We start from the raw sequence: 14,550 nt of genomic DNA, 5'->3' as shown, positions 1-14,550 counted from the left end.
TTGCGTCGTCTCGTGGAATGAGATGTCCTGCGGCGCTGCATGTCGGTTAGAGCGCAGTGTAATTTGAGTTTGAAGCTTCATGAACGTGTCTTCGAGCCCGCTGATTGTCGCCATCTGCTGCTCGGTGAACGCGGCAGGATTCTGCAAGCTCTTGAAGGCATCGAGACAGCAGTCAAGCACATGCTTGACCTTGTTGATTTCAAAAAAGAAGCGGGAGTGGGCTTGAGCTTCAAACGCGTCGGCTGCTAATGGTGTCGATGTTTGTGAGGCAGATTGGATAGATGTCGAGTCCGCAGACATGAGTGGTGCTGCATCCAGCGGAGGCAAAATGAGTGGCGTGAGCAACTCTGTGGTTGTCTCGACATCCTCTGACCCTTCGCTCGCGGCATTCTCATCCCCACTCTCAATTGTCGCCTCATCCCCATCTACCAGTACCGATTTCCACGCGTCCCGAATATCGTCCGCTAAGGCTGCCGTAGGGGTGGTCGCAACAGTCAGCGCGGTCAATCGCCCGCGAGATTGGTAACGAGGGCGTTCACGAAGACGTCGGGACGGAGACGGCGACCTCCACGCTTCCAGTCCGCAATGTGCGAGTTCTTCAACGCACCATTGAAGCCCTCGACATGATTGGTCGTAGGAACGACCCGCGAAACAGGGCAGTTCAGTCGACGTGCCGCCTCGACTCGACCAGCATCAGACCAGCTGTCGAAAAGGCTAGCGCGCAGCCAGAATCCATCTCCGAGGTAGTCCAGATGTTTGAAGACATTGATGGCAATATCGGGGAGCGACCCGCCATTTGCAGCCTTGAGAGCCGTCTCCAGAGTAGCCCGCTCACGGGCGATGAATGCTCTCGCCGCAGTTTCGTTCGGCTGCTGCAGCAAAAGCTGCTCGAAGTGTCGCAGTCGATCTCGCAAATCGATGACGAGCTGGGTCGTTCCCTTCAAGGTCTGCGTCCGGTGATTGCGCCAGCACTGCTTGAGGTGGAAGCGACAGATCAAGAGCCAGATGCCCACAAAAACAGCCAGCAGGGCCCCGCGTTCCTTCATGTCGGTATCGGTGATTGCCGTTCGCGGAGTAAACGATGTCGCGGCAGGACGGGCACAGCGAGACGTGGTGTCAAGCTGCCTTTGCCAGTGCATGAGCAGCCTTGTCAAAATCGCAGTGTCGTAACCTGCGGAGGACTGCTGGTTTCCGGTCGGCGCTGAAAAGAGCAGGAATGCGACCGGAATGCCCTTGTTTGCTTCATCAACGACCATGACAATGAAGAGCAGCAGTGGGGAGTTGGTGACCCCGAAAGTGCCGTCGAGAAGAAGCTGGCCTTCGTGTCCATAGCGCCAGGCCGCTTCCTCCATCTCCGGCGTCGAAATGCAGACCTCCAGCCGCTCGTCCTTTGCCTTGCGGGCCGAATAATGAAAGATAGCGCTGGCCAGCACCGGTTTATAGTGCTGCGAGTCCGGATCAAGCCAGTCGTCGATGTTGTACTCTGCTCGTTCCCTGAGTTTGACGCCTTTGAGACGCTGGAATTGGCGGAGGATGCTCCGAGTCTCCTTGCGCTGATCGAGAAGCCAGCGATACGGGTCTTTGACGCGATCCACAGGAAATCCCGGGTACCCGTGTTTGCCACGCCCGATGCGGATGAGCTCGACATTCTTCCGAAAGATTGCCCGCATCTGTGCGCCGCTGGACAGCTGCTCGAGCGCCGTCCGGTAGACAATGGCCGCGACTGGCTGGTGAGGCCGATGCTCCAGCATCGCCGAGTCGCAGGCGGCGTTATGCTCGGCGAGCCCACGGACACGGAGAATGGCGCCGGTCGGTGGATGCACCGTAATCTCGAGATGGGCAGGGCAGTCCGTCAGCGGGAACGCCGCCCGTTCGATTCTTGCTGTTTCGTTTTGTGTGGTCATAGCCACAAGTGCTGAGAAGGAGAATAAGCAAGAGAGCTGTGCAGAGCATGTAAAGACAACACACCAGACCATAAGAATGTACTTGATGCTCCATATGGCGGGAGGGCTACTGCGGTCCTTGTGGTTTGACCAGGCAATGGACCAATGCCCTGTCGGACAAGGACCGTCAGGATCATGGTGGACATTGTAGCGGGCGAGATGTGAGATGGCATCGACCTGGGCTGACGGGTTGGCGGTGTGGTCATAGACTAAGTCAAATACTAGGTGGCTCTTGGCCACTATCGCCGCCGCTCCAGCATCAGAGACAAACATTTTATTTTTGGGTAGTTTGCGATTGATGTCGGCGGCAGTGAGTCGGGGAATGCCATTTGGCGGCAGGGTGCGGTCCTTCGGTTTACCAGGCATCAGGAATGATCATGAGACGGGGTAGAGATGGTGGTTTGTGGTGGTTTGTACAGAGTGGCAAAGTTTGTTGGGAAGTCATATTGGGCGGACAATGGAGGTCTGGCGAAGAGGGCGTCATGGGAAGCGGAGAGCAAAGCGACAATCCCAAAATGACATTTGACAGCTCTTGCCGAGCGTGCCGTTGTCCGATCAGCCGATGATGGGGGTGCGGGCCCAAAAAACCAAGATAGACAAGGCACTTGAGCAGTGGGAGCTAGGCAATCCCACGATGGAAGGTCAACGCCTCATAGTACTAGTAATGATGGTTGTTGGAGGCATGACACAGTACATGGCCACAGTGCAAGGGATGCCTAAAGACGTGGAAAAGCGCCTGGAGATGAGAATAAGGCACTTCCTCTAGGCTGGGAAAACACACGTGACAATTAACCGTGAAACAGTCTATGCGCCCAGGAACGAAGGTGGCTGAGACCTGCTGGACATAGTCACAAGGAACGAGGCAATCGCCATTACATGGCTGCAAAGATACCTCAACCTGGGGCCTGACCGCCCACTTTGGGCTTATGTGGCTGATGAGATATTGGCCATCAGAGGCACAAGCGAGTGCGATGCAGCTGAAATAGATGCACGAACAAACCCGTACCTCCAAAACTGGGAGCCAAAGACATCGACGAAAAGCATAGGCTACGATCTCGCGAAAATGACCAAAGTGGGTCGAGAATATGGGGTCAGTCTAGATGCCATTGCAGTATCTAAGAAAATACAACGTGGAAATGTGCCCAATCGAACAACCCCTGCAAATAATTAGTGACTCCAAGTACGTGATCGACGGCATGACAAAAAACATACGACGATGGGAAGATGAGGGATTTTACACGGTCGAAAACGGCGACCTGGCACGAGTTACACTGTCCCGACTGCGCGAGAGAAGGGCGCCAACATCTTTCAAGTGGGTTAAAGGCCATGCAGGTGTTGGAGGGAACGAAGCAGCAGACAGACTCGCAAGCGAAGGCGCGAACAAGGACGCAACCGACGAAATACGAATGTCAATTGACCCGAACCTGGTACTTCCCGGGGCGAAACTCGGAGCCATGACACAATCGCTAACCACAAAAATCATTCGAAAAATCAAGATGAGCAAGGATAAATACCTGAAGGCCATGAACAGGCCCGCCACACGCCACAATATGAGCCTTGCACAGGCCTCAGCAGCGGTAGAAGACGACAGCGATGTCACGGAAAAGCTGATCTGGAGGTCAATAAGGCACAAGGATTTCTCGCGCAACATAACCCCCATCATCGGCTGATCGGACAACGGCACGCTCGGCAAGAGCTGTCAAATGTCATTTTGGGATTGTCGCTTTGCTCTCCGCTTCCCATGACGCCCTCTTCGCCAGACCTCCATTGTCCGCCCAATATGACTTCCCAACAAACTTTGCCACTCTGTACAAAACCACCACAAACCACCATCTCTACCCCGTCTCATGATCATTCCTGATGCCTGGTAAACCGAAGGACCGCACCCTGCCGCCAAATGGCATTCCCCGACTCACTGCCGCCGACATCAATCGCAAAACTACCCAAAAATAAAATGTTTGTCTCTGATGCTGGAGCGGCGGCGATAGTGGCCAAGAGCCACCTAGTATTTGACTTAGTCTATGACCACACCGCCAACCCGTCAGCCCAGGTCGATGCCATCTCACATCTCGCCCGCTACAATGTCCACCATGATCCTGACGGTCCTTGTCCGACAGGGCATTGGTCCATTGCCTGGTCAAACCACAAGGACCGCAGTAGCCCTCCCGCCATATGGAGCATCAAGTACATTCTTATGGTCTGGTGTGTTGTCTTTACATGCTCTGCACAGCTCTCTTGCTTATTCTCCTTCTCAGCACTTGTGGCTATGACCACACAAAAGGGAAACACAGCAAGAATCGAACGGCGGCGTTCCCGCTGACGGACTGCCCTGCCCATCTCGAGATTACGGTGCATCCACCGACCGGCGCCATTCTCCGTGTCCGTGGGCTCGCCAGGCATAACGCCGCCTGCGACTCGGCGATGCTGGAGCATCGGCCTCACCAGCCAGTCGCGGCCATTGTCTACCGGACGGCGCCGAGCAGCTGTCCAGCGGCGCACAGATGCGGGCAATCTTTCGGAAGAATGTCGAGCTCATCCGCATCGGGCGTGGCAAACACGGGTACCCGGGATTTCCTGTGGATCGCGTCAAAGACCCGTATCGCTGGCTTCTCGATCAGCGCAAGGAGACTCGGAGCATCCTCCGCCAATTCCAGCGTCTCAAAGGCGTCAAACTCAGGGAACGAGCAGAGTACAACATCGACGACTGGCTTGATCCGGACTCGCAGCACTATAAACCAGTGCTGGCCAGCGCTATCTTTCATTATTCGGCCCGCAAGGCAAAGGACGAGCGGCTGGAGGTTTGCGGCGAGAGCATTCATCGCCCGTGAGCGGGCTACTCTGGAGACGGCTCTCAAGGCTGCAAATGGCGGGTCGCTCCCCGATATTGCCATCAATGTCTTCAAACATCTGGACTACCTCGGAGATGGATTCTGGCTGCGCGCTGGCCTTTTCGACAGCTGGTCTGATGCTGGTCGAAGTCGAGGCGGCACGTCGACTGAACTGCCCTGTTTCGCGGGTCGTTCCTACGACCAATCATGTCGAGGGCTTCAATGGTGCGTTGAAGAACTCGCACATTGCGGACTGGAAGCGTGGAGGTCGCCGTCTCCGTCCCGACGTCTTCGTGAACGCCCTCGTTACCAATCTCGCGGGCGATTGACCGCGCTGACTGTTGCGACCACCCCTACGGCAGCCTTAGCGGACGATATTCGGGACGCGTGGAAATCGGTACTGGTAGATGGGGATGAGGCGACAAGTGAGAGTGGGGATGAGAATGCCGCGAGCGAAGGGTCAGAGGATGTCGAGACAACCACAGAGTTGCTCACGCCACTCATTTTGCCTCCGCTGGATGCAGCACCACTCATGTCTGCGGACTCGACATCTATCCAATCTGCCTCACAAACATCGACACCATCAGCAGCCGACGCGTTTGAAGCTCAAGCCCACTCCCGCTTCTTTTTTGAAATCAACAAGGTCAAGCATGTGCTTGACTGCTGTCTCGATGCCTTCAAGAGCTTGCAGAATCCTGCCGCGTTCACCGAGCAGCAGATGGCGACAATCAGCGGGCTCGAAGACACGTTCATGAAGCTTCAAACTCAAATTACACTGCGCTCTAACCGACATGCAGCGCCGCAGGACATCTCATTCCACGAGACGACGCAATCACGCGTCCGCCGAGCACCTGAGCGTGCCGATGACGAGGACGAGAGAGATTCCAAGCGTGCTCGTATAATACCTGTTTCTCCCGAAAAGCGACAAGACCGACAGCAGTCGCACTCAGTAGTGTAGCCCTTGTTTTTTTATCTGGATTTATTTATGTTTTTATTTTAAAAAAACTTGAATTTATTTATGGATTTTTCTCTCTGTTTCTTGCGCCACCCATCCCGCCTCCCGCCTCCCACCTCCCACCTCCCACCTCCCGCCTCCCACCTCTCGCCTCCCACCTCCCGGCCTCACGGTGACGCCGAGCCACTCTCACACACACTCCGGAGGCTGAATGACAGCGTGGAGGGAACCCAGTCAAAGCTTGGTCAAAGCACTCGCCGGCCGGGCAGCCGAGACATGCCGTGACATGATGGGGGTGCAGGCCAGAACGCCTTGAGTTCGTGCTCCGACTGTAGCCCCACACAAGGTGTACGCTGTACACAAGTGCTCTTGAGCATTTCCTCAGGTGGTTTTCTTTTTTTCTTTCCCTCCCCGGCCTGGTTTAAATCCCATAGCCAAACACCCACGGGTGGCGAGCGACCGACTATGTCGGCCCGAGTGATGCGGTGCGGAATCTCGAAAGAGATATACGCTCAGCTGATGGGGAAGTAGACCAAATCTGCTCTTACACGCCACTAGACCAAACGTGCCACAAAAAAAAAAAAAAAAAAAAAAAAAAAAACTACAACAGCAACAACGTGAATTCGATTCTTTTTTGTGTCCATGTCGGTTGGATTGTTATGCTGTTCCGAGTCCGCAAAAAAATCCTCCGCACGGTGAACCAATCGGTTGTCGTTCGAAATTCGAGCTCCAATCTTATTATACAAGAGACTTCGGTGTCACTTTTCGTCACATCAGGAGTGATGAGCCAATATTAATGAGATCGCGTCATTCAAAAGTCAATTCGCCTCTCCTCTCCTCTCTTCTGCCAGACGCTATGGGTCCTCAGTGCCGCCCATGGCTCATAACTACCGGACTACTTGACTTCCAGACACCGACTTATTCGATTTCCCGCCTCCTAAGGCCCCAGACAACATGACTTTCTGCCAACCCTGACAACGACAAAACTACCTACCGCGTAGCCACATCCCATTCAATTTCAACCATGCACGAGCTTTGTATTTCTCTACATTCTTCAATACAACCACACTTGCCCCCTCTGCAACCTGCCTGTCTCTGGGTAGATGATACCTGAGTCTCAGTTTGCGACACTGGCCAACACAATCTTGAACTCACTCTGTTGAGTCACAGGGCGTACTGCAAGTACAGAATCTCAGTGTGAGTGATATTCTGGCCTGCAAACACACTCTAATCCTCTATTTTGAACAGGTTGCTGACTCCTGACTCCTCTCTCCCTTCCCTGCAACCCTCGCTGTATTCAGCAGCACCGAAACGATGCCACGTCGAATCTTGGTCAATCGCACAGCACTAGGAGATCATACCAACCTTGGAGGAGATGCACAACCATAACAAGCTGTCCAGCGCGAGCAGAGTCATGAAGTAGCGTTTGCTCAGCAGGATACTCCCAGCCAACAGCTTCGAACGACTCCAAATGTGACTTCTGTGGAGAACAGAGCTTCTTCTCCAACTCCAGCCCCTTCAAGACGTTGGGTCAATGTATGTCCGTGTTTTTTGTTTGATTCTTTTACATATGTTAACGTGTTTGTAGCTCATTCTACCTCCCCCTCCCCCTCCCCCTCCCCCCCCCCACCACCACCACCACCACCACCACCACCACCACCACCATTGCTAATGCTGCCTGCAAATGCACATCGATTAACGGTTTGTGTTTGTATTTTTCCAACGGCTCGAGCTAATGTTTTGGTTTAGCTGCTTCTTCCGTCCCCTCCAGCAACGCAAAATCTAAGGCGCGTCAAACGCTCAATAGGCCGGCGACAATGATGGGAACGACAGTGCTGAAAATGAGAGGAACAGCAAACTGTTCGACAGGAGAAATTGGTGCGGAATCCTGCCATTTCAGCCGCAGGAACCTGGAAGACCAGGTCTGCCGGTTTCTTTAACTTTTTTTCCCTAATATTTTCTCACTCTTCTTTGGTCCCCCGCCCTATCCGCCCTCTCAAGCATGCCAATGAAGAACGACAGCAGCTTTCGACGCCGCCAGACACACAGCCAGGTATGTTTTTATCTTCATTTCTGACCGTTCTAACTTTACATCATTAAGAACCATGTTAACTATCTTCGATACTGCAGTCACCTCTAAGGCCTCACGTACTACGACCAGACCCACTTTCACAACCACGGCAAGCCACAAATGTCCGCCGCCAGCATGTTGGCAACACTGATCTTCCACCGGCTCGCCAGCCTTACACGAAACCTCGCGCTCGACACAATCTTGGGCATATGAATGTCACGACGCAAAATTAAATACATTTCCAAGTATCTGCTTAAAAATAGTCAGTATATCTACCTTAATTTGAATCCCCTGCCATCATCGCTTGAGCCCCGTAGCGTAGCACGGGTCCCTGCTAGTAATTTTATAAGAGCGGTGGGCCTGAGATGATGATGTAATCAAGCACCACATCATCCTGTCCTCCACCTTCCAGCGCGCTGGCGCCCGTGTTTGGGTGAATCGGAAGCGCAAAGCGGGTGTTACCGTTGCTCCGAGGTGGTCCTAGTCTTCCAATCCTCTTCGCGGTCCATCCTTCCATCCTACCCACCGGCTTTTGGCAGTCCTTCACCGTCTGGGAGACAGAAGAAAGCTCATGGACTCGGAAGATGTGGCTATCAGCAACCGTAAAGAATGCTTAAGCCTTTCAAGTTCGCACGATACGAGAAGCCCAAGGATGACGATGGTGTAGGCGCTGTCTTTTCACGATTCCCACTCATTACTATATGCTTTCACAAGAAATGAAGTCTTCACAACCCGACAAACGTCTCTTCAACCCCACAGATATTCATACGACCTTCAAAAAGATTTCTGATCGCGATCTTCATCCACTCGGACTCTCAGACGAGTATGTTCATCCAGAATGGATAATCCTCACCATCCTACCTGTTCCACCGCCTCCAGTCCGACCCAGTATTGCTGTCGATAGTGGCACCATGAGGAGCGAGGATGACTCGACTTAGAAGAAGCTAGGAAAGCGTCCGACAATGTCCGGAGATGTGAAAATGAAGCGACTCCCGCACATCTCCGAGTTCTAGCATCTCAGGTTCGTTTTTCTATCTGAATATCTGACTCTTTCTGACCTTTTACTTGCGCAGTGCCATGTCGCGCCCTACATTGACAAGGATATTGCACGAACGTCGGGACTCCCCGCCAAGTCACTGATTCATGCTCGATGAGAGGGCAAAGAAGGTCGTCTTCGGGGTGATTCGCAATTTCGATGGGCAAGCAGGTCGATTTCTCTGCGCGGACCGTCATTACCGGTGACCCGAATCTCGAAATAGACGAGGTTGGCGTATTGCCATGAACTTGACGTATCCTGAACGAGGTAGGGGTTACTATTGATTGCATTTTCATTTCTCATTGTTTGTTCGGTAACGCCATACAGCATCAGTTACCTACAAGAGCTCGTTCATAATGGTCCGACAGCGTACCCCGGCGCTCGCTAACACGGGATACTGGTGAACGAATTGACTGGAGATACAATAAACGGGTGGATGCTTTCCTCCAATATGGATGGGTTGTAGAACGTCATCTGAAGGACGGCGAGTGAGTTGTTGTTGTTGAACTCCATAACTTTCTACTGATCTTTCGGCCAGCTTTGTTCTCTAACTTCTCTTCAACCGTCAGCCTAGTCTGCACAAAATGAGTATGATGAGTCACTGATTGAAGTTGATGCCATATTCCAGTAAGTTGTTGATCTGCTTCGTCAATTCCAGCTCATTGTTCTAGCCTTCCATCTAAACCTTTCCGTGTAAGTTATTGGTGATGTCGTTCGGCATCTCTTACCCAGAAATCCAGCACACCTCCTTACAACGCCGACTTCGATGGAGACGAGATGAACATGCAGTACGTATACCAACGTTGATCCTCGTCCATGACTGACAATCATTCAGTGTGCCTCAGAGCGAAGAGACGTGGGCAGAGCTCAGTCAAATGGCATGGGTTCCACGCCAGGTTCGAATTATCGCTTCTTCCAACGCGGAAGCTCATCTTTCATTCATAGATCGTTTCTCCTCAAGCCAATAAGCCAGTCATGGGTATTGTCCAAGACACGCTTTGCGGCATTTGCAAGTTCACCCTCCGCGATACCTTCCTTGACTGGAACCAAGTTCAAAACATCTTGCTCTAGGTTCCTGATTGGGACGGACAAGTACCAACTCCTGCAATCCTCAAGCCCAAACCTCCCTGGTCCGGCAAGCAGATTCTTAGTATGGTCATTCCTCACGGCATCACCATCCTGCGGCGCTGAAGACAAGAGCAACAACCCCGTGTTCGACGATGGCATGTTGATTGAAAACGGCGAGATCATATTCGGAACCGTGGAGAAACAGACTTCCGGTACCTCGCAGGGTGGTTTCGTGCACGTAGTATTCCGAGAGAAAGGGCCAGAGGCAACTCGGCAGCTGTCCACTGGTCTACAGACGGTGGTCAACTACTGGCTGTTTCACAACGGCTTTAGTATCGGTATTGGCGACACTATTGCCAAAGATCGTAGAGTGCAAAACCAACGTCATGAACATTATCGAGCATGCTACACACGACAGGCTAAAAGCTGCTCTTGGTATGACGATCCGAGAGTCCTTCGAAAGTCTGGTCGAGCGACAACTCAATCTGGCTCCTGACGACTCGGGTCAATTTGCGCAGAAGGACTGGAAGGAAGAACGATGTCAAGCAGATGGTGGTGGCAGTTCCAAGGGTTCCTTCATCAACATTTTGCAGACGTCAGTCTGTGTTGGGCAGCAGTCGGTCGAAGGTTGACGGTTTCAAGCACCGAACCTTGCCACATTTCACCAAGGACGATTTTAGTCCCGAGGCTCGCGGTTTCGTGGAAAACTCATATCTGCGTGGCTTAACGCCCCAGGAGTTCTTCTTCCATGCTATGGCTGGTCGTGAAGGTTTGATTGATACAGCCGTCAAGACAGCAGAGATGGGTTACATCCAACGGCGATTGGTGAAGGCACTGGAGGACGCGATGGTTTCCTACGATGGCACGGTCCAAAACTCCCTTGGCGACTTGATCCAATTCATCTACGGTGAGGATGGTATGGATGGTGCTTTCATTGAAAAGCAGGACATCGCGACCTTCGCTATGAACGACGAACAATTTCGTCACGACTACCGAGTGGATGTGACAGACGAGAAGGGCGGTTTCATGCCTGGTGTTCTCCAACTCGGCCTGGATGACAGCTCGTTGGAACTACTAGTACAGGCCAAACTGGACGAGGAATACACACAACTCTCTGACGACCGCAACCTGCTGCGAACCTTCATCTTCCCTCGTGCCGGCAACACGACCAACTTCTATCTTCCTGTCAACATGCAGCGCATTATCCAAAATGCCACCCAAATTTTCCGTATCGATCGCCGCCAACCCAGTGACCTTGAGCCAGCATACATACTTGATGCAGTCAGGGAATTGGGCGAACGACTTGTGGTCGTTCGTGGAAATGATCCGATAAGCACAATTGCTAATGGAGATGCTTGGGAGATGCTGTCTTGCGATTCCAAATGCACCTTCGGTCAACCTTTGCAACACGTCATGTCCTCGAACGGTTCCATTTCACTCGAGAAGCGTTCGATTGGATGTTGGGTGAAGTAGAGTCTAAATTCAACCAGGCCATCGTCAACCCCGGTGAAATGTGTGGTACTCTGGCCGCACAATCGATTGGAGAACCTGCGACACAAATGACGCTCAACACGTTCCATTATGCTGGTCTTTCTAGCAAAAACGTGACGCTCGGTGTCCCTCGTCTAAAGGAAATCATGTCGCCGCCAACATCAAGACGCCTTCCCTCACTGTCTACCTCCAACCGCATCTCTCGGTCAACCGCAATCTTGCCTTGACTGTCGCTCATGAACTCGAATATACGTCCTTGCGAACAATCACCTCTGCGGTGGAGATCTACTATGATCCTGATATGAGGCCAGTTATCACAAAAAATTATTTGCTTGTGGTTTGTGGTTTATGACTTATGATTGTGTTCATTTTTTGTGGTTGAGGCCATTTTTTTGCTTGTGGCATACATGGTTGAGGTTTTGATTTCTGCGGTTAAGGTTTTGATTTCCGTGGTTAAGGTTTTGATTTCTGTGGTTAAGGTTTTGATTTCTGTGGTTGAGGTTTCAGGCCTGTATTGCAAGTGTCTAGAATGTAAGGGCAACCTCGCGAGGCTCGAAATCAGAGTCCTGAGCAGAGGGGGAATCCTTAGAGAACAAGCCAAGGAGCCCTCTGCCCAGGTGCACTACTATATACTAGTGACCGGAGTAATGATAGAGTGACTGCGTAACGACGGATGATGGGTTGGAGAAGTCAGGTGTCGCTAATGGACCCTAGGTGAGTGTCGAGTAGCCCTCGAAGCTCCGGAGAGGCAGGTTTGGGACCGTGATGCCAAGGGAGGGGCCCAGGCATCCCTAGAAGGCCCAAGAAGGGCTTCGGGAGGTCCAGGCTGCCTCTGGGCGTCTCCGCTTGTGACCGTGACGTGACAACCGGAATCGGAATCGGAATCGGAATCGACTCCGGGTGTGTGACCGTGACGTGACGGCCGGAAACGGAGAGGGAAGGCGTGGAGCGGAAAGGGAAGGAGTCTGGTCTGGCCCAAGGGCTGGGGAGTGTCGAAGAGGACCAATGGGAATGGCGGCCAGCCATGACCACTGGAGGGTAGCGACAGGGGGTCACTCGGAGACGTCCCCAGACGTCTCCAGAGAGGTGGAGGTGTGAGGGCGTGCAGCCTGGGGCGCTGCAGTAGGCACGAGCCTTAACGGCAGTAGGCCTCACCCAGGGGAAGACCCGATGACGGGGGCCGTGGTGGCGGAGTAGAGAGCGGAGCCATGGCAAAGCTCAGCCATCCGAACGTAAGCCCAAATGCTGACATAGGTTGGGGACACCCAAGAGGTCCAGCGGATAGAGATGGTAGGGAGACCTTGATAAGTAACAGCCCGGAGAGGCTAGAAGGCCATAAGCTCAAGGTCTCGGAGGGAAGTGGTGCATCCACATCCGGAGAGGTCTCCGATGGCGTTAGTGATCCATGATGGTGATTCCGGATGGACTTCCGGAGGGGAGTGGCCAGGGAAGTCGAAGACTCGGGATCACTGGATGTGGGATGTGGTGCAGGCAGTGGAGGGAGGGAGAGCGTTAGGGTGCGGAGACGCGGAGACACGAGCGGAGACGCGAGCGGAGACGCGGCGCTTGATGGGATCAAGTGACGGCATCAGGGGTTCCCCTGACATAGAAGCTAAAATTAAGATTTCCTTTCTCCCCTCCCATCAGATTCAGATCAATTCATCAATGCTCTACAACAAGTTAATACTCTTTGCGAAGCTCCAAAGTCTGGAAGGCTTTACTTACCTTGCAGTTCAAATGTCTGAGGCTCTCTAAAGCTCGGTGAGACCAGGAGAATCTAGATATATATAGAAGGTGGATGCCTTAAACTGCGATAGCAAGATTGATGAGATTGATCGGCCATCATAGTATCAATTTCTACTAGATTTGAATGTGGGTAAGTGGTTTAATGTACAATACCTGAAGCTCAAACATAGTAAACATAACCATAAATCTCATAGCACCACCACAAACCATCAATTGAGAAGCAAAAACCATGTAGACCACACACCACAACCTGGTAAAAAAACCACAACCTTCTTCAAAACCTCAATGGAAAGAGGACAGACTCAAATGACTAAATTTTTGTGAAAACTGCTCTTATATCCTGATCCCACCTCGACAATCATTGAGGAGGATCAAGGTTTCGTTGAAGATTTCTTTGCTATTCCGGATGAGGAGGTCGAGAACAAACTGCATTTGCAGTCTCCTTGGCTCCTTCGTCTCGAACTCAACCGGAACAAGATGGTCGGCAAACTCACGATGCACTATGTTGCAAGCCGGATTGCTGAAAGTTTCAAAACTCACCTATTCGTCATCTGGAGCGAAGACAACTCGGATAAGCTTGTCATTCAGTGTCGAGTGCTTGGCGGAGGGACAAGGAAGACGACGACAACGTCGAGGAGGATATATTCTTGCGTCAGCTCGAGAACACAATGTTGAACTCGGTCAGCTTGCGAGGTGTGAAAGACATTCGCAAGGTGTTTTTGGCTGAGCACGACAAGGTCGTGACAGAAGACGATGGCAGGATCGCTCTTCGCAAGCGAGAGGAATGGGTTCTGGAGACGGACGGTGTTGTGCATCGACGGTGTTGACTTCAAGCGCACATACTCCAACAACTGCGTTGAAATTTTCAATGTGTTGGGTATTGAAGCCGCTCGTGCGGCTATCCTGAAGGAGCTTCGTGGTGTTATCGAGTTCGATGGTTCTTACGTCAACTACCGACATCTGGCGATTCTTTGCGACTTGATGACCCACCGAGGGTCTCCAATGTGGCTACACTAATCGGCCGCTGCAACCGCGGCAGGGCCGCTGCACTGCCGCTGCAATACCGCTGTGGCACCGCTGCAGTACTGCAGTACCGCTGCTACACTGCCGCTGCCCACTGCTAGTGCCGCGGTCACGCCTCCTGAAGTTATCTGAACTTGAAGAGTCAAGACTGAAGTTGAATATACTGCTCTCGACTTTGGTCCAGTTTTGGCGCAGCGGCGACCCTGCAGCGGTTGATTCGCGTACCAGACCGGCGTCATGCGGCACGGCGCTCAGGCTGCTTCAAGTTGGTCCAGATGCATGTGGCGCCGGCGATTGCGCTGCGCCACGGGTAAGGAGTCAGCCTGAGGCCTTCAGGCATAAACATCGGCACGCATGCCAGTGCGCGGGCAGCCTGAGCGCGGTTGAAA

The 14,550-nt window shown here is 52.6% G+C and overlaps 3 protein-coding genes across 3 annotated transcripts; all 3 read left to right on the top strand.

The window, feature by feature from the left end:
- Window positions 1-8,513: 8,513 nt before the first annotated feature.
- Window positions 8,514-8,951, top strand: MIND_01121600 (DNA-directed RNA polymerase subunit; the record flags this gene model as incomplete). The annotated part of the gene is made up of 4 exons (XM_037367773.1): window positions 8,514-8,620; window positions 8,677-8,685; window positions 8,746-8,818; window positions 8,871-8,951. 4 exons carry the CDS (start codon window positions 8,514-8,516, stop codon window positions 8,949-8,951), a joined length of 270 nt encoding a protein of 89 aa, XP_037215605.1.
- A 496-nt stretch (window positions 8,952-9,447) lies between these two features.
- MIND_01121500 (DNA-directed RNA polymerase subunit) lies at window positions 9,448-11,374 on the top strand (the record flags this gene model as incomplete). Its single annotated transcript, XM_037367772.1, has 8 exons — window positions 9,448-9,460; window positions 9,505-9,526; window positions 9,574-9,621; window positions 9,669-9,729; window positions 9,779-9,846; window positions 9,905-10,188; window positions 10,235-10,500; window positions 10,544-11,374. 8 exons carry the CDS (start codon window positions 9,448-9,450, stop codon window positions 11,372-11,374), a joined length of 1,593 nt encoding a protein of 530 aa, XP_037215604.1.
- A 2,517-nt stretch (window positions 11,375-13,891) lies between these two features.
- Window positions 13,892-14,155, top strand: MIND_01121400 (DNA-directed RNA polymerase subunit; the record flags this gene model as incomplete). Its single annotated transcript, XM_037367771.1, has 1 exon — window positions 13,892-14,155. One exon carries the CDS (start codon window positions 13,892-13,894, stop codon window positions 14,153-14,155), a length of 264 nt encoding a protein of 87 aa, XP_037215603.1.
- Between the last annotated feature and the right edge of the window lie 395 nt (window positions 14,156-14,550).

This window comes from Mycena indigotica, assembly GCF_014461135.1.
Source record: "Mycena indigotica strain 171206Taipei chromosome Unknown Mind.scaff0010, whole genome shotgun sequence".
NCBI lineage: Eukaryota > Fungi > Basidiomycota > Agaricomycetes > Agaricales > Mycenaceae > Mycena > Mycena indigotica.
The sequence above is the reverse complement of the archived record's forward strand: the minus strand, read 5'-3'. Positions and strand labels throughout refer to the sequence as shown.